This window comes from Dreissena polymorpha, chromosome 1 (assembly GCF_020536995.1).
Source record: "Dreissena polymorpha isolate Duluth1 chromosome 1, UMN_Dpol_1.0, whole genome shotgun sequence".
Taxonomy (NCBI): domain Eukaryota; kingdom Metazoa; phylum Mollusca; class Bivalvia; order Myida; family Dreissenidae; genus Dreissena; species Dreissena polymorpha.
Window position 1 is genome coordinate 66,249,052 of NC_068355.1, and position 19,151 is coordinate 66,268,202.

General features: G+C 35.2%; 2 protein-coding genes across 53 annotated transcripts in view; one reads left to right on the forward strand and one right to left on the reverse strand.

The window, feature by feature from the left end:
- LOC127833244 (putative transporter SVOPL) overlaps nt 1–12,482 on the forward strand; it is a 77,504-nt gene extending 65,022 nt beyond the window's left edge. The window contains exons 13-17 of one of the 50 annotated variants that reach the window (XR_008027369.1): nt 801–994; nt 3,814–3,903; nt 6,022–6,135; nt 7,178–7,266; nt 9,063–9,200. Coding sequence is in view for 12 of the 50 variants with exons in the window: in XM_052358608.1 (XP_052214568.1) it covers nt 801–994; nt 3,814–3,903; nt 6,022–6,135; nt 11,104–11,148 (443 nt within the window). In the remaining 38 variants the exon portion in view is untranslated. The other 49 variants (XR_008027330.1, XR_008027368.1, XR_008027285.1 and 46 more) reach the window with 49 other exon arrangements.
- A 419-nt stretch (nt 12,483–12,901) lies between these two features.
- Nucleotides 12,902–19,151, reverse strand: part of LOC127833134 (E3 ubiquitin-protein ligase TRIM37-like) — a 101,677-nt gene continuing 95,427 nt past the window's right edge. For all 3 annotated transcript variants that reach the window (XM_052358371.1, XM_052358369.1, XM_052358370.1), the window contains one exon: nt 12,902–17,780. In XM_052358371.1, coding sequence (XP_052214331.1) covers nt 17,753–17,780 — 28 coding nt within the window. In that variant the 3' untranslated portion in view covers nt 12,902–17,752. The remainder of the gene's footprint in view (nt 17,781–19,151) is intronic.

The window sequence follows — 19,151 nt, forward strand, 5'->3', positions numbered from 1 at the left end:
TTTACAGCATGATTGTCTCAACACAAGGAGAATTCATTGGTAAGTTTACAGCATCATTGTGTCAACACTAGGAGAATTCATTGGTCAGTTTACAGACTTGGAACTGACTTGTACTCATGAAAAGTACTGGTTTGGTTGATAACTGCCTGTAACACAGGCAGCAGCTGAAACTTAGCTAAGCAGTTTGTATTGTAAAATTATACATTTCCGCAAAGTTTATAAAATCCCACAGGCACTTTGTAGTTAAAAAAAGTATTACCTGTTGTGCTATTGTTATAAGTTTGTAAAACAACCAAACACATTATTATTTGAATCATTTGAAACTGCCAGCTATTCGAAGTCTGAACATTTGAATTGTGTTTTTGGAAAAACTAGACTAAATGCATGTGCCTAAAGTGACATCCCAGATAAGCCTTTGCAGTCTGCACAAGCTAATCAGAGATAACACTACAAGCTTATCAGAGATAACACTACAAGCTAATCAGAGATAACACTACAAGCTAATCAGAGATAACACTACAAGCTAATCAGAGATAACACTACAAGCTAATCAGAGATAACACTACAAGCTAATCAGAGATAACACTACAAGCTAATCAGAGATAACACTTCCCTCTTTTTGGGAATTTTTTGTTTATCCAGAAGACATTTTTAAGGAAAATCAATTGTAAACAGAGGGTGGTGTCCCTGATTAGCCTGTGCGGACTACCCATCCAATCTGAGATGACGCTTTACACACAAGCTTAAAGCCCAGTTTTTCCAGAACGAACCTCCATTAATTTGATATGTAAACATTGCAGCCCTTCCACTGAACATATTTCTCATTGATCTCGTGGGACGTCGGTGGACAGGGGCTGTCAACCTGTTTGGGTGCGGTCTTTTCTTCATTCTTCTTCAACTGCCAGTACCCATGACCGTGTTGACTGGCTTCATCTTCCTAGTGAGGGGTTTCTCTGCAGGGATGTTCAACTTTGTCTACATTTACACATCTGAGGTAATCCTATGAAGCCCGTTCTGAAAAAACTGGGCTTAATTCATCTGCGTACAGTGTTGTCCCAGTTTAGCCTGTGTATTAATGGATTTTCGCTATGGAAAGACTCTTTAAATGAACTATTGGAAAATGTTCTCCCTGATGAGCCTGTGCAGGCTACACAGCTATTCTGGGACGATATTTATGAGTAAATAATCCCAGTTCTACCAGATGAGACTCATTCACTCATTGAAGGTGATTGTTGAAGGTGTAATAAAAATGGTGCTGGAATTTATTTTCACTTACCGAAATTAATTAAAGTTTTGGGATAAAAAAAAATTGTCCGAAAATGTACATGCAAAAAATATTCAAATATTACGGGTGTCAGCAAATTAAGGCATTGACAATCGGATGCGGGTTTGTAATATGTATATTGTATTAACAACTAATATCATCTGCTTGTTAAATACCATGCCATAAAGTATAATTTACTTTTACATATATTTGCACCTTATTAAAAATAATTTCTCATGCTCTTTTGTACAGAAAGTTACTCAATTGCTTGTTTTTGACCAAATGTGTTCAAAGATGATCTTTTGATTGACCGATACTCCAGTAAGAACCTGTAATTAATGCACTTCAATAAAAAACTGAAAAAGTATTAAATCTTTGTTTGCTCTTAAGTCGTAGTTTAACACCTTCAACTGTTTTTGTAGTAAAAGGGGTGCATAACATTCTGGTGCGTTTATTATTTGTCACAGTTATCACTTTGGGGTGAAACCATTGTTTATTACCCATATACATGGTTATTTTTCCCAATGATGCAACTGATATGGTCTATTGCCCAAGGCATGCAGGTGCTAGATTTTATGACTATCCGGTCACACAACACATGATGAAAGTGACACAAGATGAGCGTAAACAGGGAAGAAATCTAGTCAAATATCGCCGTAAAATGTACTGTCCGAAAATTTAGAATAATAAATCATTGACAAAAAACCTTTACGTCTGCAAATAATTATGAAAAAAAGGGTGTCAAAATTTTATTGAGTGTTCGAAAAAGCACTTACGGTAGATAATTGGCGACTTTTATCACTAAATCCTCATGAAAACATGGTAATAATGTTTGTCTTGACAATATCTAGGTGGAGTATGAATCTGTGTCAAAGGCATGAAAAAATAGGTTGGTAGGTAATATAATAGAAGCACTTGTTTACCACTTAAATACACCTAATTTATGACTTCATTTTGATCAAACCTGGTCAGTATGTTTTTCTTGACAATATAAAGGCCAAGTTTGAACCAGTTTCATGTGAGTGAAATCTTCAGTCGACTGGTCAAATCTTAGAAACACCTTGTTACAGCTCTAGAGGCAGCATTTGTTGCTCAGTCATGATGGCATCGGTCTAAAATACTATCTGAAGATATTGAGGCCAAGTTCGAATGTGAGTCACATCCGTCTAAAAACTAGGTCACAATGTCAATTATTAGAAACACCTTGTTTCCACATTGGAAGCCACATTTATTACTTAAATGCAGTAAAACTTGGTAGGATTGTTTGAATTAATATTATATAGACCAAGTATTGTTCATGAGCTTCCAAAAACTAGGTCACTGGGTAAGATCTGAAAAATAAAATTGTAACCATTTAAGGAGCCTCATTTATTTGTCAATATCATTGAAACTTCTTGATCTGAATATTTAGTTTGACATTATCTAGTTGAAAATTTGAATCTCAGTCACAGGCATCAAAAATATATTCAGGATGTCAGACAACCCTTGTTAACACTCTAGTAGCCACATTTATTACTCAATGTATTTGAAACTTTGTGGGAATGTTCATCTTGACATTATCTAGGCTAGATCAACTGGTCAAATCTTATATGAGGTCGCTGTTGCGTAGTGGATAATGGTGTCTGCTTAGTGTCTTGGAGGTTACAGGTTCAATGCCAACTGTGGTAGCGTTCTTTAGATCTCCCTAATAGACTCCAAGTACTGATTTTAGTCCTAGAAAACAAACTTGAGGGCATTTCAAAGAAGCCTTAGGTTTTCAATGCAATGAACCTTAATTATTAGGTTTAAGCAGATCTTGATAAAAACCTTGTTACCATTGTAAAGGCAAATTTAAAACTTAAGTTGAATTAGTTAGAATGTTTACATTTGCACACAGTTCTCATAATTAGACATTTGAAATAATATTGGCAGAATTCAAATCAGGGTCATATGCATTCAAAAATAATACATCACTTTTTCAAATCTTAGAAAAGCCTTGTTTCCACTATAGAGGCCAAATTTAATACTCACATTTGATGAAACATGGTCAGAATGTTTACATTGACAGCAACTAGGCAATGGTCAATGTAGACCACATGCACCCTCAAACTAGTTCACCAGGTCAGATCTCGTTACCACTGTAGAATCCACATTTATGCCTAAATTATTTTCAAACATTGTTGGTAAGTTGAATTCACTTCATATGCATTCAAAAGCTAGATATCTCATGAAAATCTTGTTACCACTTTCATAGCTACATCTATGACCGAACTTATCTGACAAAATATATCTTAATGTGGGTCGAGTTAAGTGGAATACTAGTTCAATCCGTCATTTCTCTGACAATTTGTGTACATTATACTCAGGTGAGCACTCTTAGGCCATCATGGCCCTCTTGTTTTTCATTGTTTTCAGAAACATGGGTTTTGATTATTTTTGCTTTCACAGCAAGTAAAATTACATTATGTAAGAAGTGCATGATTCCACAAAAATCAAAACTAATGGACATTATTGAAATAACATAACTCGTAAGTATTTCTACTAAAGCCCATCTTGCTTTTCTTCACCAGGTGTACCCAACCACTATACGAACTCTGGGCATAGGAGCCGCGTCTTCCTGGGCTCGAGTAGGTGCCATGGTGACCCCTTTCCTAGCACAGGTACCTTGAGAATGCTAAGTTGTGAATGATTTATTTTAACTGTTTTGTGCTCTTTTGTCATAGCTTCAGTGGACTGACCTGGTTTATATTTGAGTCTCGTTCTGGGAAAACAGGGCTTAATGCATGTGTGTAAAGTGTAGTCCCAGATTGGCCTGTGCAGTTTACATAAGCTATCAGGGACAACACTTTCCAATTCTATGGATTTCTTTTATTGTTTTAAGGAGTTCTCTTTTAACTAAAAACCCTGTCTAGGAAGACATTGTCATCCCTGATTAGCATGTGCCTAAAGTAGCCTGTGCAGACTGTCCTGTTTTACCTGACCGAGAGTCATTCATTTTTTGCGAGCTTGATTGTACTTAAGGACAAAAGCTGTGCATTGATTTGGTCCTTTTAATTTTATGTATGGTAAAGAACCAGAATTAGTAAATTTTGAAGTTAATGAGATTTTATTTTCAATAGATTTTTATACCCCCGCAAACAAAGTTTAGGGGGGTATATAGGAGTGAGCTTGTTTGTCTGTTGGTCGGTCAGTCGGTTGGTCCATATTAAGTGTCTGCTCTCTAATTCAAGTAGTTTTCATCCGATCTTCACCAAACTTAGTCAGATATTGTATCTAGATGATGTCTAGGTCAAGTTCGAATATGGGTCATGCCAATCAAAAACTCTGTCACAGGGTCACTTATTGGGTTCTAAACATTGAGCATGGTGTCCACCCTCTTATTCTAGTATTTTTCATTCGAACTTCACCAAACTTGGTCAGAAGTTGTATCTAGATGATGTCTAGGCCAAGTTCGAACATGGGTCATGGCAGGTCAAAAACAAGGTCACGGGTCACTTAGTGCCTTTTAAACATTGAGCATGGTGTCTGCTCTCTAATTCAAGTTGTTTCCATCTCATCTCAACCAAACTTGGTCAGAAGTTATATCTAGATGATGTCAAGGTCAAGTTTAAATATGGGTCATGTTGGGTCAAAAACTAGGTCACGGGGTCACTTGGTGTGTTTTAAACATTCAGCATGTTGTCCGCTCTCTAATTCAAGCAGTTTTCATCCAATATCTTCACCAAACTTGGTCAGAAGTTTTATCTACATGATCTTTTCGCCAAGTTTGAACATGGGCCATGCCGAGCCAAAAACTATGTCATGGTGTCACTGAGTGCGTTTTTTAACATTTAGCATGGTGTCCACTATCTTATTCAAGTAGTTTTCATCCGATCTTCACCAAACTTGGTTAGAAGTTTTATCTAGATGATATATAGGCCAAGTTCGAACATGGGCCATGTCAGATCAAAAACTTGGTCATGGAGTCACTTAGTACGTTTTACACATTCATTATGGTGTCTGCTCTCTAATTCAAGTAGTTTTCATCCAGTCTTCACCACACTTGGTCAGAAGTTGTATCTAGATAATTTGTCATTAATGTGTAGATAATGTGTAGGTCAAGTTGGAACATGGGCCATGCCGGGTCCAAAACTACGTGACGGGGTCATTAAGTGCGTTTTAAACATTGAGCATGGTGTCAGCTGTTTTTTGATAAGATAACGTGCAAAATATTCTGTGTCAATACAGCATGAGGGGGTGTTCGTCACGTCTTTGACAAAACTCTAGTTATATAATGACTTTTAGACTAAGAATGTGACATATTTAATTACATTTTTTCTAATCCTATAATTTAAGCCCCTGTAGCACAAAGAGTTCCATTTTGCACAAAGAATCTATCTCATCAGGGAATAATCCATTTGCTGACAGCTTTAAATGCATCACATATAGAAATATGTTTTTAGGAAGACAGTAAGTCAAACATTAACTTAATGTGCCTCATTCTGGGAAAACAGGGCTTAATGTATATGCAAAAAGTGTGAAGTCCGCACGGCTATTTAGGGAAGACCCTGTCCGCTTTTATGGCACGTATCTCCTAGTGCAAATCCAAAAAGTGTCTGTGCGGACTGCACAGGAATATCTGGGACAACACTTGATGCATTAAGACTAGTTTTCCAAGAGCGAGGCTAATACGTGTTAAATATTGCTGCATGAATCTCTAGGTGCTGTTGGACACTTCCCTCACTGCTGCAGTATGGGTGTATGGCAGTATAGGCTTCATTTGTGCTGTATGTCTCTAGGTGCTGTTGGACACTTCCCTCACTGCTGCAGTATGGGTGTATGGCAGTATAGGCTTCATTTGTGCTGTATGTGCAGTATTACTTCCTATAGAAACCAAGGGCAGAGAACTACCAGTATGTATAAGACTTCCTTTTATGCGCCTTTTTTATACAAACTAAAGGGACAAATCCCCTACTTACAAAATATGCAGTATGGACCAACAGTAATCATAGGACAAAAATGTGATTCAGTATAAATGATGTGTGTCTTCTTAAAGAACTCTTAAGAGAGGAGCTTTCCTAAAAAACGAATGATTTAGTGCGGGCAAAAACATAATTGTTTATAAATAATTGTATAAAGTAATAGACTTGTGAAAATTGTTTCATGAATACGTCATTAAAACCTAACCACTAAGTGAGAATAACCTAAAATGTTGTTTAATCCTATCCATTGATTGATAATATCCTAAAATCAAGAAATCTATATTTGTTTCTTCCAGCAATCTGTATCAGTTGAAGTGGATTAGCTGCCTCAGTCATTGGGTATATTTGTTTCTTCCAGCAATCTGTATCAGTTGAAGTGGATTAGCTGCCTCGATCATTGGGTATATTTGTTTCTTCCAGCAATCTGTATCAGTTGAAGTGGATTAGCTGCCTCAGTCATTGGGTATATTTGTTTCTTCCAGCAATCTGTATCAGTTGAAGTGGATTAGCTGCCTCAGTCTTGGGTATATTTGTTTCTTCCAGCAATCTGTATCAGTTGAAATGGATTAGCTGCCTCAGTCATTGGGTATATTTGTTTCTTCCAGCAATCTGTGTCAGTTGAAGTGGATTAGCTGCCTCAGTCATTGGGTATATTTGTTTCTTCCAGCAATCTGTATCAGTTGAAGGATTAGCTGCCTCAGTCATTGGGTATATTTGTTTCTTCCAGCAATCTGTATCAGTTGAAGTGGATTAGCTGCCTCAGTCATTGGGTATATTTGTTTCTTCCAGCAATCTGTATCAGTTGAAGTGGATTAGCTGCCTCAGTCATTGGGTATATTTGTTTCTTCCAGCAATCTGTATCAGTTGAAGTGGATTAGCTGCCTTGATCATTGGGTATATTTGTTTCTTCCAGCAATCTGTATCAGTTGAAGGATTAGCTGCCTCAGTCATTGGGTATATTTGTTTCTTCCAGCAATCTGTATCAGTTGAAGTGGATTAGCTGCCTCAGTCATTGGGTATATTTGTTTCTTCCAGCAATCTGTATCAGTTGAAGTGGATTAGGTGCCTCAGTCATTGGGTATATTTGTTTTTTCCAGCAATCTGTATCAGTTGAAGTGGATTAGCTGCCTCAGTCATTGGGTATATTTGTTTCTTCCAGCAATCTGTATCAGTTGAAGTGGATTAGCTGCCTCAGTCATTGGGTATATTTGTTTCTTCCAGCAATCTGTATCAGTTGAAGTGGATTAGCTGCCTCAGTCATTGGGTATATTTGTTTCTTCCAGCAATCTGTATCAGTTGAAGTGGATTAGCTGCCTCAGTCATTGGGTATATTTGTTTCTTCCAGCAATCTGTATCAGTTGAAGTGGATTAGCTGCCTCAGCCATTGGGTATATTTGTTTCTTCCAGCAATCTGTATCAGTTGAAGTGGATTAGCTGCCTCAGTCATTGGGTATATTTGTTTCTTCCAGCAATCTGTATCAGTTGAAGTGGATTAGCTGCCTCAGTCATTGGGTATATTTGTTTCTTCCAGCAATCTGTATCAGTTGAAGTGGATAAGCTGCCTCAGTCATTGGGTATATTTGTTTCTTCCAGCAATCTGCATCAGTTGAAGTGGATTAGCTGCCTCAGTCATTGGGTATATTTGTTTATTCCAGCAATCTGTATCAGTTGAAGTGGATTAGCTGCCTCAGTCATTGAGTATATTTGTTTCTTCCAGCAATCTGCATCAGTTGAAGTGGATTAGCTGCCTCAGTCATTGAGTATATTTGTTTCTTCCAGCAATCTGTATCAGTTGAAGTGGATTAGCTGCCTCAGTCATTGGGTATATTTGTTTCTTCCAGCAATCTGTATCAGTTGAAGTGGATTAGCTGCCTCGATCATTGGGTATATTTGTTTCTTCCAGCAATCTGTATCAGTTGAAGTGGATTAGCTGCCTCAGTCATTGGGTATATTTGTTTCTTCCAGCAATCTGTATCGGTTGAAGTGGATTAGCTGCCTTAGTCATTGGGTATATTTGTTTCTTCCAGCAATCTGTGTCAGTTGAAGTGGATTAGCTGCCTCAGTCATTGGGTATATTTGTTTCTTCCAGCAATCTGTATCAGTTGAAGGATTAGCTGCCTCAGTCATTGGGTATATTTGTTTCTTCCAGCAATCTGTATCAGTTGAAGTGGATTAGCTGCCTCAGTCATTGGGTATATTTGTTTCTTCCAGCAATCTGTATCAGTTGAAGTGGATTAGCTGCCTCAGTCATTGGGTATATTTGTTTTTTCCAGCCAGCTGTATCAGTTGAAGTGGATTAGCTGCCTCAGTCATTGGGTATATTTGTTTCTTCCAGCCAGCTGTATCAGTTGAAGTGGATTAGCTGCCTCAGTCATTGGGTATATTTGTTTCTTCCAGCAATCTGTATCAGTTGAAGTGGATTAGCTGCCTCAGTCATTGGGTATATTTGTTTCTTCCAGCAATCTGTATCAGTTGAAGTGGATTAGCTGCCTCAGTCATTGGGTATATTTGTTTCTTCCAGCAATCTGTATCAGTTGAAGTGGATTAGCTGCCTCAGTCATTGGGTATATTTGTTTCTTCCAGCAATCTGTATCAGTTGAAGTGGATTAGCTGCCTCAGTCATTGGGTATATTTGTTTCTTCAAGCAATCTGTATCAGTTGAAGTGGATTAGCTGCCTCAGTCATTGGGTATATTTGTTTCTTCCAGCAATCTGTATCAGTTGAAGTGGATTAGCTGCCTCAGTCATTGGGTATATTTGTTTCTTCCAGCAATCTGTATCAGTTGAAGTGGATTAGCTGCCTCAGTCATTGGGTATATTTGTTTTTTCCAGCAATCTGTATCAGTTGAAGTGGATTAGCTGCCTCAGTCATTGGGTATATTTGTTTCCCCAGCAATCTGTATCAGTTGAAGTGGATTAGCTGCCTCAGTCATAGGGTATATTTGTTTCTTCCAGCAATCTGTATCAGTTGAAGTGGATTAGCTGCCTCAGTCATAGGGTATATATGTTTCTTCCAGCAATCTGTATCAGTTGAAGTGGATTAGCTGCCCCAGTCATTGTTTATGAAGAGTGCTCTCATACAGTAACACATGCCAATTTGTGGTGCTCAACTTTCTAGAAACAGGACATCAGTAGAGCTGGAGAAATGACATTATCTTTGGTTATTTTAGCCTCAATCTGGGAAAACCTGGCTTAATCCATGTGCACAAATTGATGTCCAAGATTAGCCTGTGCAGTCTGCACAGGCTGATCAGACCCCCGTTTTGTATACGCTCGATTTTCATTAAGAAGAGACTCCCTTTAAACAAAAAATTACATAGAAGCGGAAAGAATCATAGTTAATTAGTCTGTGCAGAGTGCACAGGCTAATCTGGGATGATATTTATGCACATGTTTAAGCCCTGTTTTCTCCGATCATGGCTCATTTGTAGTGCTCTACAATGATCCACTTCTGCAATAGAAAAGACAGTTGGTGATACGAGAAAACTTTAGTACTACCATTTGCATGATTAAAACTGTAGAATGATTCTAGTCACGGTAAATTTCAAATTTAATGGTTAGGAAATTTTATTGTATTGTGGGGAAGATTGATTTGCCAGTGGCATTATAGATTAAAAGCATAAATGCTTAATGGCATAATGTGATGTGCTTGCATTAAAAATTATTGAATACAAAACTGTTGGTACATATAGTACAGTATTATATTAACAACTATTTATGTAAAGCTTTAATGGTTAATGGTATACTTTGATTTGCTTCTATTTGAACTTTTTTAATACCAAAACTGTGTGTACAGTACAGTATTATATATATAACTTCTTAGGTAAAGCTTAAATGTTTAATGGCTCAATCCAATTTGCTTTTATTTAAAATGATTCAATACCAACTTTGTTATAGTACAATGGTAAAACTATATATACAACTAGTTATGTTGATAACTGCCAAAATTATTGTTAAAAGGAGCAAAGACAACTCTTCATTACAGAGCCTGATTTTGGGAGTTTATTGCACAACTGAAAATTAGCAAGTGTGTCTCTAGGAAAACTGGGCTTAATGCATGTCACTAACAATTAACGTCAAAATTAGCCTGTGAACTTCACCCAGGCTACTTAGGGACTTCACTTTTCTCTTATAGAATTGTTAGTTTAAAAAAGTCAATTTAATTTAAAATCTATAGTTTAGGCTTAAAGTTTTGGACTGTGCAGACTGCACAGGCTTATCTGGAATGATGCTTCACGCATTAAGACCGGTTTTCCCAGTGTGCAGCTTATATGTTATTTAATACTTGCATGAAGAATTCACATGTGTACGATATATTGAGAATTTCATATTTTTACATACTGATACTTGCATGAAGAATTCACATGTGTACGATATATTGAGAATTTCATGTTTTTACATACTGATACTTGCATGAAGAATTCACATGTGTACGATATATTGAGAATTTCATGTTTTTACATGCTGATACTTGCGTGAAGAATTCACATGTGTACGATATATTGAGAATTTCATGTTTTTACATGCTGATACTTGCGTGAAGAATTCACATGTGTATGATATATTGAGAATTTCATGTTTTTACATACTGATTCTTGCATGGAAAATTCACACGTGTATGATATATTGAGAATTTAATATTTTGTCATGCTGATACTTGCATGAAGAATTCACATGTGTACGATATATTTCATATTTTTACATGCTGGTATTGATAATAATGTTAACACATCCATGCATAATATACTAGTAAAAACCTTTGTTTCCTATAAAAACAACCAATGAGACCAGTGCATTATTTCACAGTTACATTAACATGTTCTGTATATGTGTGATCTCCAATTACTTGTTGCATAATTCTGTTTCTATATTTATCAATATTATTATTGTGTATTTTTAGTGGTTAACTTTGGTCGTCTTTTCCCCAATCAAGTCTGAGCTGTGAGATTGGATATCAAAAACTCATTTGTTGTGATTTTTTATATACTGGTGCAAATGTATAATGCATTTTATTCGTGAGTAAATGGCAATAGATTAAATTATACATGTATAGCATGTTCTTAGCCTTGGTTTTGTTACTGACTTGTTGAATATAAGTAAATAAACTTTGTATTTATGCTTCTTGTTTGATCTGTATTTTAAAACTGTTTTTTTTTCAATGCAATAAATATAATTGTGCAGTGTAAATACAGTAAAAACTCTTAGCGAACAGCTCACAATTATGACCAACACACCAACTTGCTACGACCATTTTTCCTTCTATATTTCAATGGTTGTTACACTCGCTTAGCCAACCAAGCTCTTTAATCAGTGTCAATCAACAAAATTGCTCTAAATTGACAATTTCATACCTTGCTTGATTCGATGTCCTAATTCGATGGGGTTTGTGTTTGAATTCATTGTTACCTTCCACTGCATAGGAATTAAATATGTGTGACATGTTCTAAACCTTGCCTAATGTTATTCCATAGTTTCATTACTGTTTTGGATGGATAGGAATGTTTATTTACATGTTTTAGCTTTATTTTAAAACCGTATTACAATTTAATGAAATGTAAATAATTGTCCCCTACCGGTAAAACCGGAAGGGACGTAATGGTGTGCGCTCTGTCTGTCTGTCTGTCACACTTTTCTGGATCCTGTGATAACTTTGAAAGTTCTTCATATTTTTTCATGAAACTTGAAACATGGATAGATGGCTACATGGAGATTATGCACGTCATTTTGATCCTATGTCATGAACTCTGGTTGCTATGGCAACAAGTACATAAAAAAAATACTGACAATGGTGGAGTTTCACCGGTAGGAGACCATATTGCTTGGCAATCTCTTGTTGATTTTTATTATCAATCACCAATGTTCTTTGAAATAGACATGTACTTTTAATCTACCTATAGATATATGTCATCTTATAATGTGCTTGTACTGCTTCACTGAGGTCTTTTGATTGAGAAACGCACATGTCTTCAGGAGTAATGGTTGTCATAGTTCACAATATGAAAAAAACAAACTGTATTCAATAGATTGAAAAAAATCATACTACTTTTTAATTTGTTCAGTGAAGTTGAACCCTGAAATGCTCACAAGTAAATAAACCAATGTGGTTTATATAAGGCAAAACACTGCCTCACCAGTAACAGCTGGTTTCTAGAAGATTTAACGGTAATCTAAACTTTCCAACTATTTCAAATGAAATGCAGCTTTAAGGACTTTTAATTGACTCATGTCAGTGATATAAATACGTGTAAGATATTTACATCATTAAATCCTGAGAATGTGGACCTGGTTTGTTATCAATTAATAATATTTGTTGTAATAAGGTATCTTATATAACTTGTGTTCTGATGAGTTGTCTTGTTGCACTATTGGCAATTCTACACACCGCGTGGGTTATAAGAATACATTAGCAAATATAATTAAATGTTAGTTTACTAGTCATTTCATATGCCTATCTTTAAAATGAGACATGACATTCCTTTTCTTCCTAATTTTATTAAATACAACATGTAGTACATTTGAAATACACACGGAAAGAGCTTACTTAATAATCTAAAAATTGCATAGTGAACTGTTACCCCTGAATAAGATTTCATACCAGAATGTACTGTTGCTTTGCATTTCAACCCTATTTTTAGATGTACAAATATATTTCTATGTGTAAATCTACAACAAAAAATGAAAGGGAAAAGGAACCACTCTTCAGAACAAAGATTCCTTTTATTTTTCAGATCAATTTTTCAAATCTCCACAAAACCATGTGCAACTTTTACATCTTACATGTACTATTGGAAATAAACTAAATAACATCAAACACTATATTTAAATTAAAGAATATATCAACATTGCATAAAACCAAGCACACACTCCAAAGGCGTTATGGAACTTTACATTGTTCTTTCAAATATTTTTAATATCATATACTTTAAATAAAAATAACTATTAGAACTTATAAACAAATAAAGCAAAACATAAAGTTGTTGTTTGAATAATAAATATTATCTTGATCAAAATGTATAGTAGTTGTATAAATAAATTTTCAGAAATAAATATCAAAGTAATATATATTCTTGCAATAAGTGCACATTAATTCCAATTGAAAAAGAAAGCATCTTCATTTTTTTTATTCCAGATAATCTTGTCTTGCTTGTTATGGGACCACTGGATATTATTGGCATTTTTGAAAACTAAGATATGTTTTCCAAATTTTCTTCATACAGAACAGAAACAGGCCATTATAATAAAAATAACAAGAAATCAAGGATTACCAACAAGTGGAGATATGAATTTCGAATGCCCTTGCATTTGTGCAATGTTTTAACCTTAAATCTAGGTTTAATGAAGGAATGAAAACAAACACACAAAAGAACAATATATATAAATCAAGGAATATAAACAAATCAGAGAAATAAAGTTCAAATGCCCATGCATTTATGCAATGATTTCACTATACATTTAAAGTAGAAATCTTGAAAACAATACAAAAGAACACTGATCATGAATGTACAATGAGAAACATTCAAAAGCTCAATTATAATGTAACAAAAGATGAGAAACATTCAAAAGCACAATTATCATGTTACATATCAGGAGAAACATTCAAAAGCACAATTATAGTTATGTATGATGAGAAACATTAAAAAGCACAATTATAAAGTAATTTATGATGAGAAACATTCAAAAGCACAATTATAATGTTATGTATGATGAAAAACATTCAAAAGCACAATTATAGTTATGTATGATGAGATACATTCAAAAGCACAATTATAATGTTATGTATGATGAAAAACATTCAAAATCACAATCATAATGTTATGTACAATGTGTGTTCACAGTGTTTACAACATACCACTACTTAACAAACACATTAAATGTAGAAACGAAGAGAAACATACACCAAAACAACGTATTATGTTGTATATACATGTATGTATAAGGAAATTACATGGCTCTTGTGCTCCGATGGTTTGTATCGCACAAGTTTAATAAGTTACATTGCATTTCATAAGCCTGCAGTAGAAGAGAAATAAATTTCCATACAATCAACAAATGGCTTTAGACTTTATACTATATAGGGGTATATTTTTTTATTATTTAGCCATTAGATTAGCTTTATGGATAGAATTTCAAACTCCTGTGAAATGATGCATAAAAGTTGAACATTAGTGAAATTGAACTAGCTTACTGTTTACATGCCATGATAATGTCATTGTGTACATAAATGACATCTGTGAAAAGTCAAGCTTATCCAGTAATCTTAAACCCGAACCAATTTAATGATATGAGACAGAGCAGACTTTATGCTAATCAATATGTACAAGCCTTGGGCAAGTAACAGGAAAATTGGGCAAGTATATATTTAGAATTTATATATTCATGCAACAGCACTTTTTATTTGTTGACTACAAACATGATCATATCGTCAAGTGATGTAAGAATAAATACTGATACAGACTTATGAATTGACACCAAAAATATAATAGTATTTCAGTGAAATTATATGTAGATATACAAATACTTGATGTCCGAATCCAACATATCGAGCCCATTGTCAAAACTGCTTGTAATTAATTAACAAAAACCATTTAATGTTCGACCTTTTGCCTTTAGTTTGACCCTTGACCCAGGTTTGACACAACTTCCCCACATCACTACCTGTTTATATATTATTTAACCCTTTCCCCTAAAAGAAGCAAAGTGAAAATGGCTTTGCAAACAGCATAAAACCAGAAAAGCCTGCAAGTAACTTTGCAGTCTGTTCAGCTTTTATACTGTTTGCTGCTCTTCAGTATCTAAGGTTTGGAGATATAAGTTTCTAAGGGACTACACATGCATGAAAATAGGTATCTATGTGGTAAAGGGTTAAAAGTGCATGAAGAATGCTATTATTTTGGACAAGTTGTTTTATTGAAAAATAATATTCTGAAGGAGCAATATGTTACATACAAACTGCCATCTCATCATAGTAGTCATTGGTGATAGTTAATTTTAACATTGCTTGGTGTCTTACAAAGTATAGTTTAAACATGCCACTTTATGGCGAACAATGACCTTTGGTATCTAAGTGTGACCTTGACCATTGAGATAGGAAGATGATTGTTGGATGCAAAACGTGGCCCTATGATGTTAAATAATTGTTAAATAAAAGTTACGATATGCAAGACACAAATTCACTCTACCCTTTTGAATGCTATATCAAGCTTTCCAAAACGGTCTCGACAAAAATGTGATATCACAGTGATTTTAAACATAGCACAACACGAAGTGGAACATAGCACAACACAAAATGGAACATATATACAACACCAAATGTGATAGACGTACATGTTTACAAGCGATAAAAAGTCCCTGTTCTATTGCTTTTGTGAGTAGGACTTTCCAAAATATAACTGTTACTTTCCCTAAATGTAAGTTATACCACCTCATGTCATTAACAAGAGCACCGCATAACGGGTGCCACACTCGGCTACGGGTGCAGTTTTGAATAAATTAAAGCTTGTCAGAATTTAATTTTTATATATTTTTTTTAAAGTTCACAGTGACCTTGACCTTTGACCTAGTGACCCCGAAATGGGTGTGGCGTGTAGAACTCATCATGGTGCATCTACATATGAAGTTTTAAAGTTGTAGGTTGAAGCAATTTGATTTTAGAGCCAATTTTCAAAACCTTAACAAAATGTTAAGGTTTTAGCACAACGCAGACGTCAGACGGCGGACGACACGATGAGCTGGCTATGACAATACCTCGGGTTTTATTGGAAAACGCCTAGCTAAAAATCAACTCTACATCAAAGAAATACTGAGCATATAGATTAAATTGACAAAAGTTTATTTATTATCGTTATAAGTCCATGTGATATATGAAAACTAGATTTATCATAATTTTAAAAACAAGGTTCCCAAACGCAGCTATGCACCTTTCCCCAAATTTGTAAGACTTTGTTAACAAATAATATTAAAATACAAGTTGAACCCCCGTGTTTGTTTGGTTCCTGATTTTGTTAAACAAAACAATTTAGCATAACTTTGATCTGATTGTAAAGTTGCTGCTGTTGGCACCTATTATATAATGATGGACGTTTTTGAGGCGAATGAAAGGTAATTATTAAGTCAAATAAAGCTTGCATCAATTCACATACTGCTTTAACATACAGGTATAACATGGATATAATACTTAAAATACAGGTATAATACTATACTCAAATACATGTCTATACATTGCATTTCATACATACCGGTATATGCATATTTATTTCAGCCCATTACTTGAGCCTTGTTCTGAGAAAACTGGGCGTAATGCATGTTCGTAAAGTGTCGTCACAGATTAGCCTGTGCAGTCACCACATGCTAATCAGGGACAACACTTTCCGCCTAAACAAGATTTTCGGTAAGAAGGGACTTCCTTTAAACGAAAAATGCCATAAAAGCGTAAAGTGTCATCCCTGATTAGCCTGTGCTGACTGCACAGGCTAATCTGGGATGACACTTTACGCACATGGCGTAAAGTGTCATCCCTGATTAGCCTGTGCTGACTTTACGCACATGCATTAAGCCCAGTTTTCCCAGACCGAGACTCAAATAATCAAATGCAAGAGCAGCTATGACAAGTATTTACATGAAATAAGACAGTCAATAATGAGAGGCTTCTTGAACAAAATCCAATCACACTGGACCTGTGCATCTTGAGAATGTAGAAGTCAGGCAGTGGAAGAGGAAAACAATTTGCAAATTTAAGATCTAGGTATTCAGAATCTTTCGATCACAGCATAATATAAATGAAACCTTCAAAATATTACAATTAACACACACACACATACAGAAGTTTGATTCATAAAGCAAGTACAAATGAAATTCACATTAACCAAGTGATAAATTCACTTATATCATCAATGGCAGTGAACTCTACCCCTGACAGCCCAACAGCTTAAAAGAAACAAGGCGAGGCCGGAGGGTATGTAAGCCTACCAGAGATCAATGCAGCCAACTCAACTGTTGAGGCTATGTCCTGATGAGCTTATATCAGATGAGACATACCTTACAATGTAAGAGTATTTGTAATCAAATGACAGGCACCCTGGTAAAATTGAAAGTAACTCCAGAAATAATTTCTTATCAATTAAGCACTTCTAACAATGTTCTATGCTACATTTTGGATCTTGCATTTGGTAAAAAAGAAATTATGGAGATGTAGAATAAATAAACATGTTTCCAATAAATGAATTGTAACGCTAGTGATCTATTAATACTATAGACATAGTATACTATAAACATGCATTCACAATTTTCAATGCAACAGAAAATGCGGTGATACAAAAAAATCATCACACAAAGACCATATTCTGGACAAACTTACATCAATTGAAAATGTCTAGAAAAATAACAAATGCAGATGGCGGCTCAGATTCACAACCCAAACACCTTGATTTACTTAAAAAAACATCCTATGTTTGTTACACAACAATCTTCATAATAAACAGTAACTAAATATAGCATACAATTTGCTCAATATTCTTGTTTCTTGCAATCAGGACTTCTACCCTGTGGAGATCTCACACAGATGTTTCCTTGTTGTCATCCCTGCAATGGAAATTTTTTCATCATTTACAGTTTTAATTCTGTCGCACTCTGGAAAAAAATGTTTTAACCCTTTGCATGCTGGGAAATTTGTAGTCTGCAAAAATGTAGTCTGCTGAATTTCTAAAATAAGCATTTTCTTAGATTTTTATTAAAGAATACTATCAGAATAGCAAACAGTTTGGATCCTGATGAGACGCCACGTTTTGTGGCGTCTCATCTGGATCCAAACTGTTTGCAAAGGCCTTTAAAATTCGGTTCCACTCTGAATGTTTTAATGCAAGTGGGATTTTTTTTGTCTAAGATAAGCTTTTCTGTTCGTCCAAGATGAGGCTAATCCAGGGTGACACTTTCCCCCTTTATGGCCTTTTTTCTTTGAAAGGGAATGCTCTTCTAAGCGAAAATCATGTCAAGGCGGGAAGTGTTTTCCCTTATTAGCCTGTAAAGACTAAATCATGTCAAGGCGGTAAGTGTTTTCCCTTATTAGCCTGTGAAGACTAAATCATGTCAAGGCGTGAAGTGTTTTCCCTTATTAGCCTGTGAAGACTAAATCATGTCAAGGCGGGAAGTGTTTTCCCTTATTAGCCTGTGAAGACTAAATCATGTCAAGGCGGGAAGTGTTTTCCCATATTAGCCTGTGAAGACTAAATCATGTCAAGGCAGGAAGTGTTTTCCCTTATTAGCCTGTGAAGACTAAATCATGTCAAGGCGGGAAGTGTTTTCCCTTATTAGGCTGTGAAGACTATCAAATGCAATCTGGGGCAACACTTGACGTTAAGCTTATGCATTACATCCCATTTTCCCAAAGACAACCTTAGTTATAATGTTCAAATATTATACAACTCTCCTACACTTTATGCATAGAATGAGTGATTAATATCTCTACATGCATAGATGGCATCATATTTAACTATTGATCATTAATAACATAAAATAGAGCTTAATGTAGAACAGTAGTGGTGAATAGTCCAAATGTAGTACATGTAATAAGAAGCAATAACATTTAGACCCTTTGACACCAAGGGGATTCTTTATAACAAAGTTGCTCAAAAACATGATACAATCTTTTATACCAAATGTTGAACAATTGGGCCTTGCTGTTTCAAAGAAAACAATTTTTGAAATTATTTGCTATACAAGTCCATATAAATAATCTTACCCCATAGATTGCTTGCTTTCATCCTAGGGTTAATGTACCATGATACATATGCAATACAACACATCTGGATGATTCACAGAATTATATTTTTGCAATATAATGTCTATTGCAAAAACAACCATTACAACCACCATGCTGATTCAAGTATACCTCCCATTTTGCTCACAGGGGGTATTATAATTATTTTCAGGTCTAGTGTGTTTGAATAAAACAAT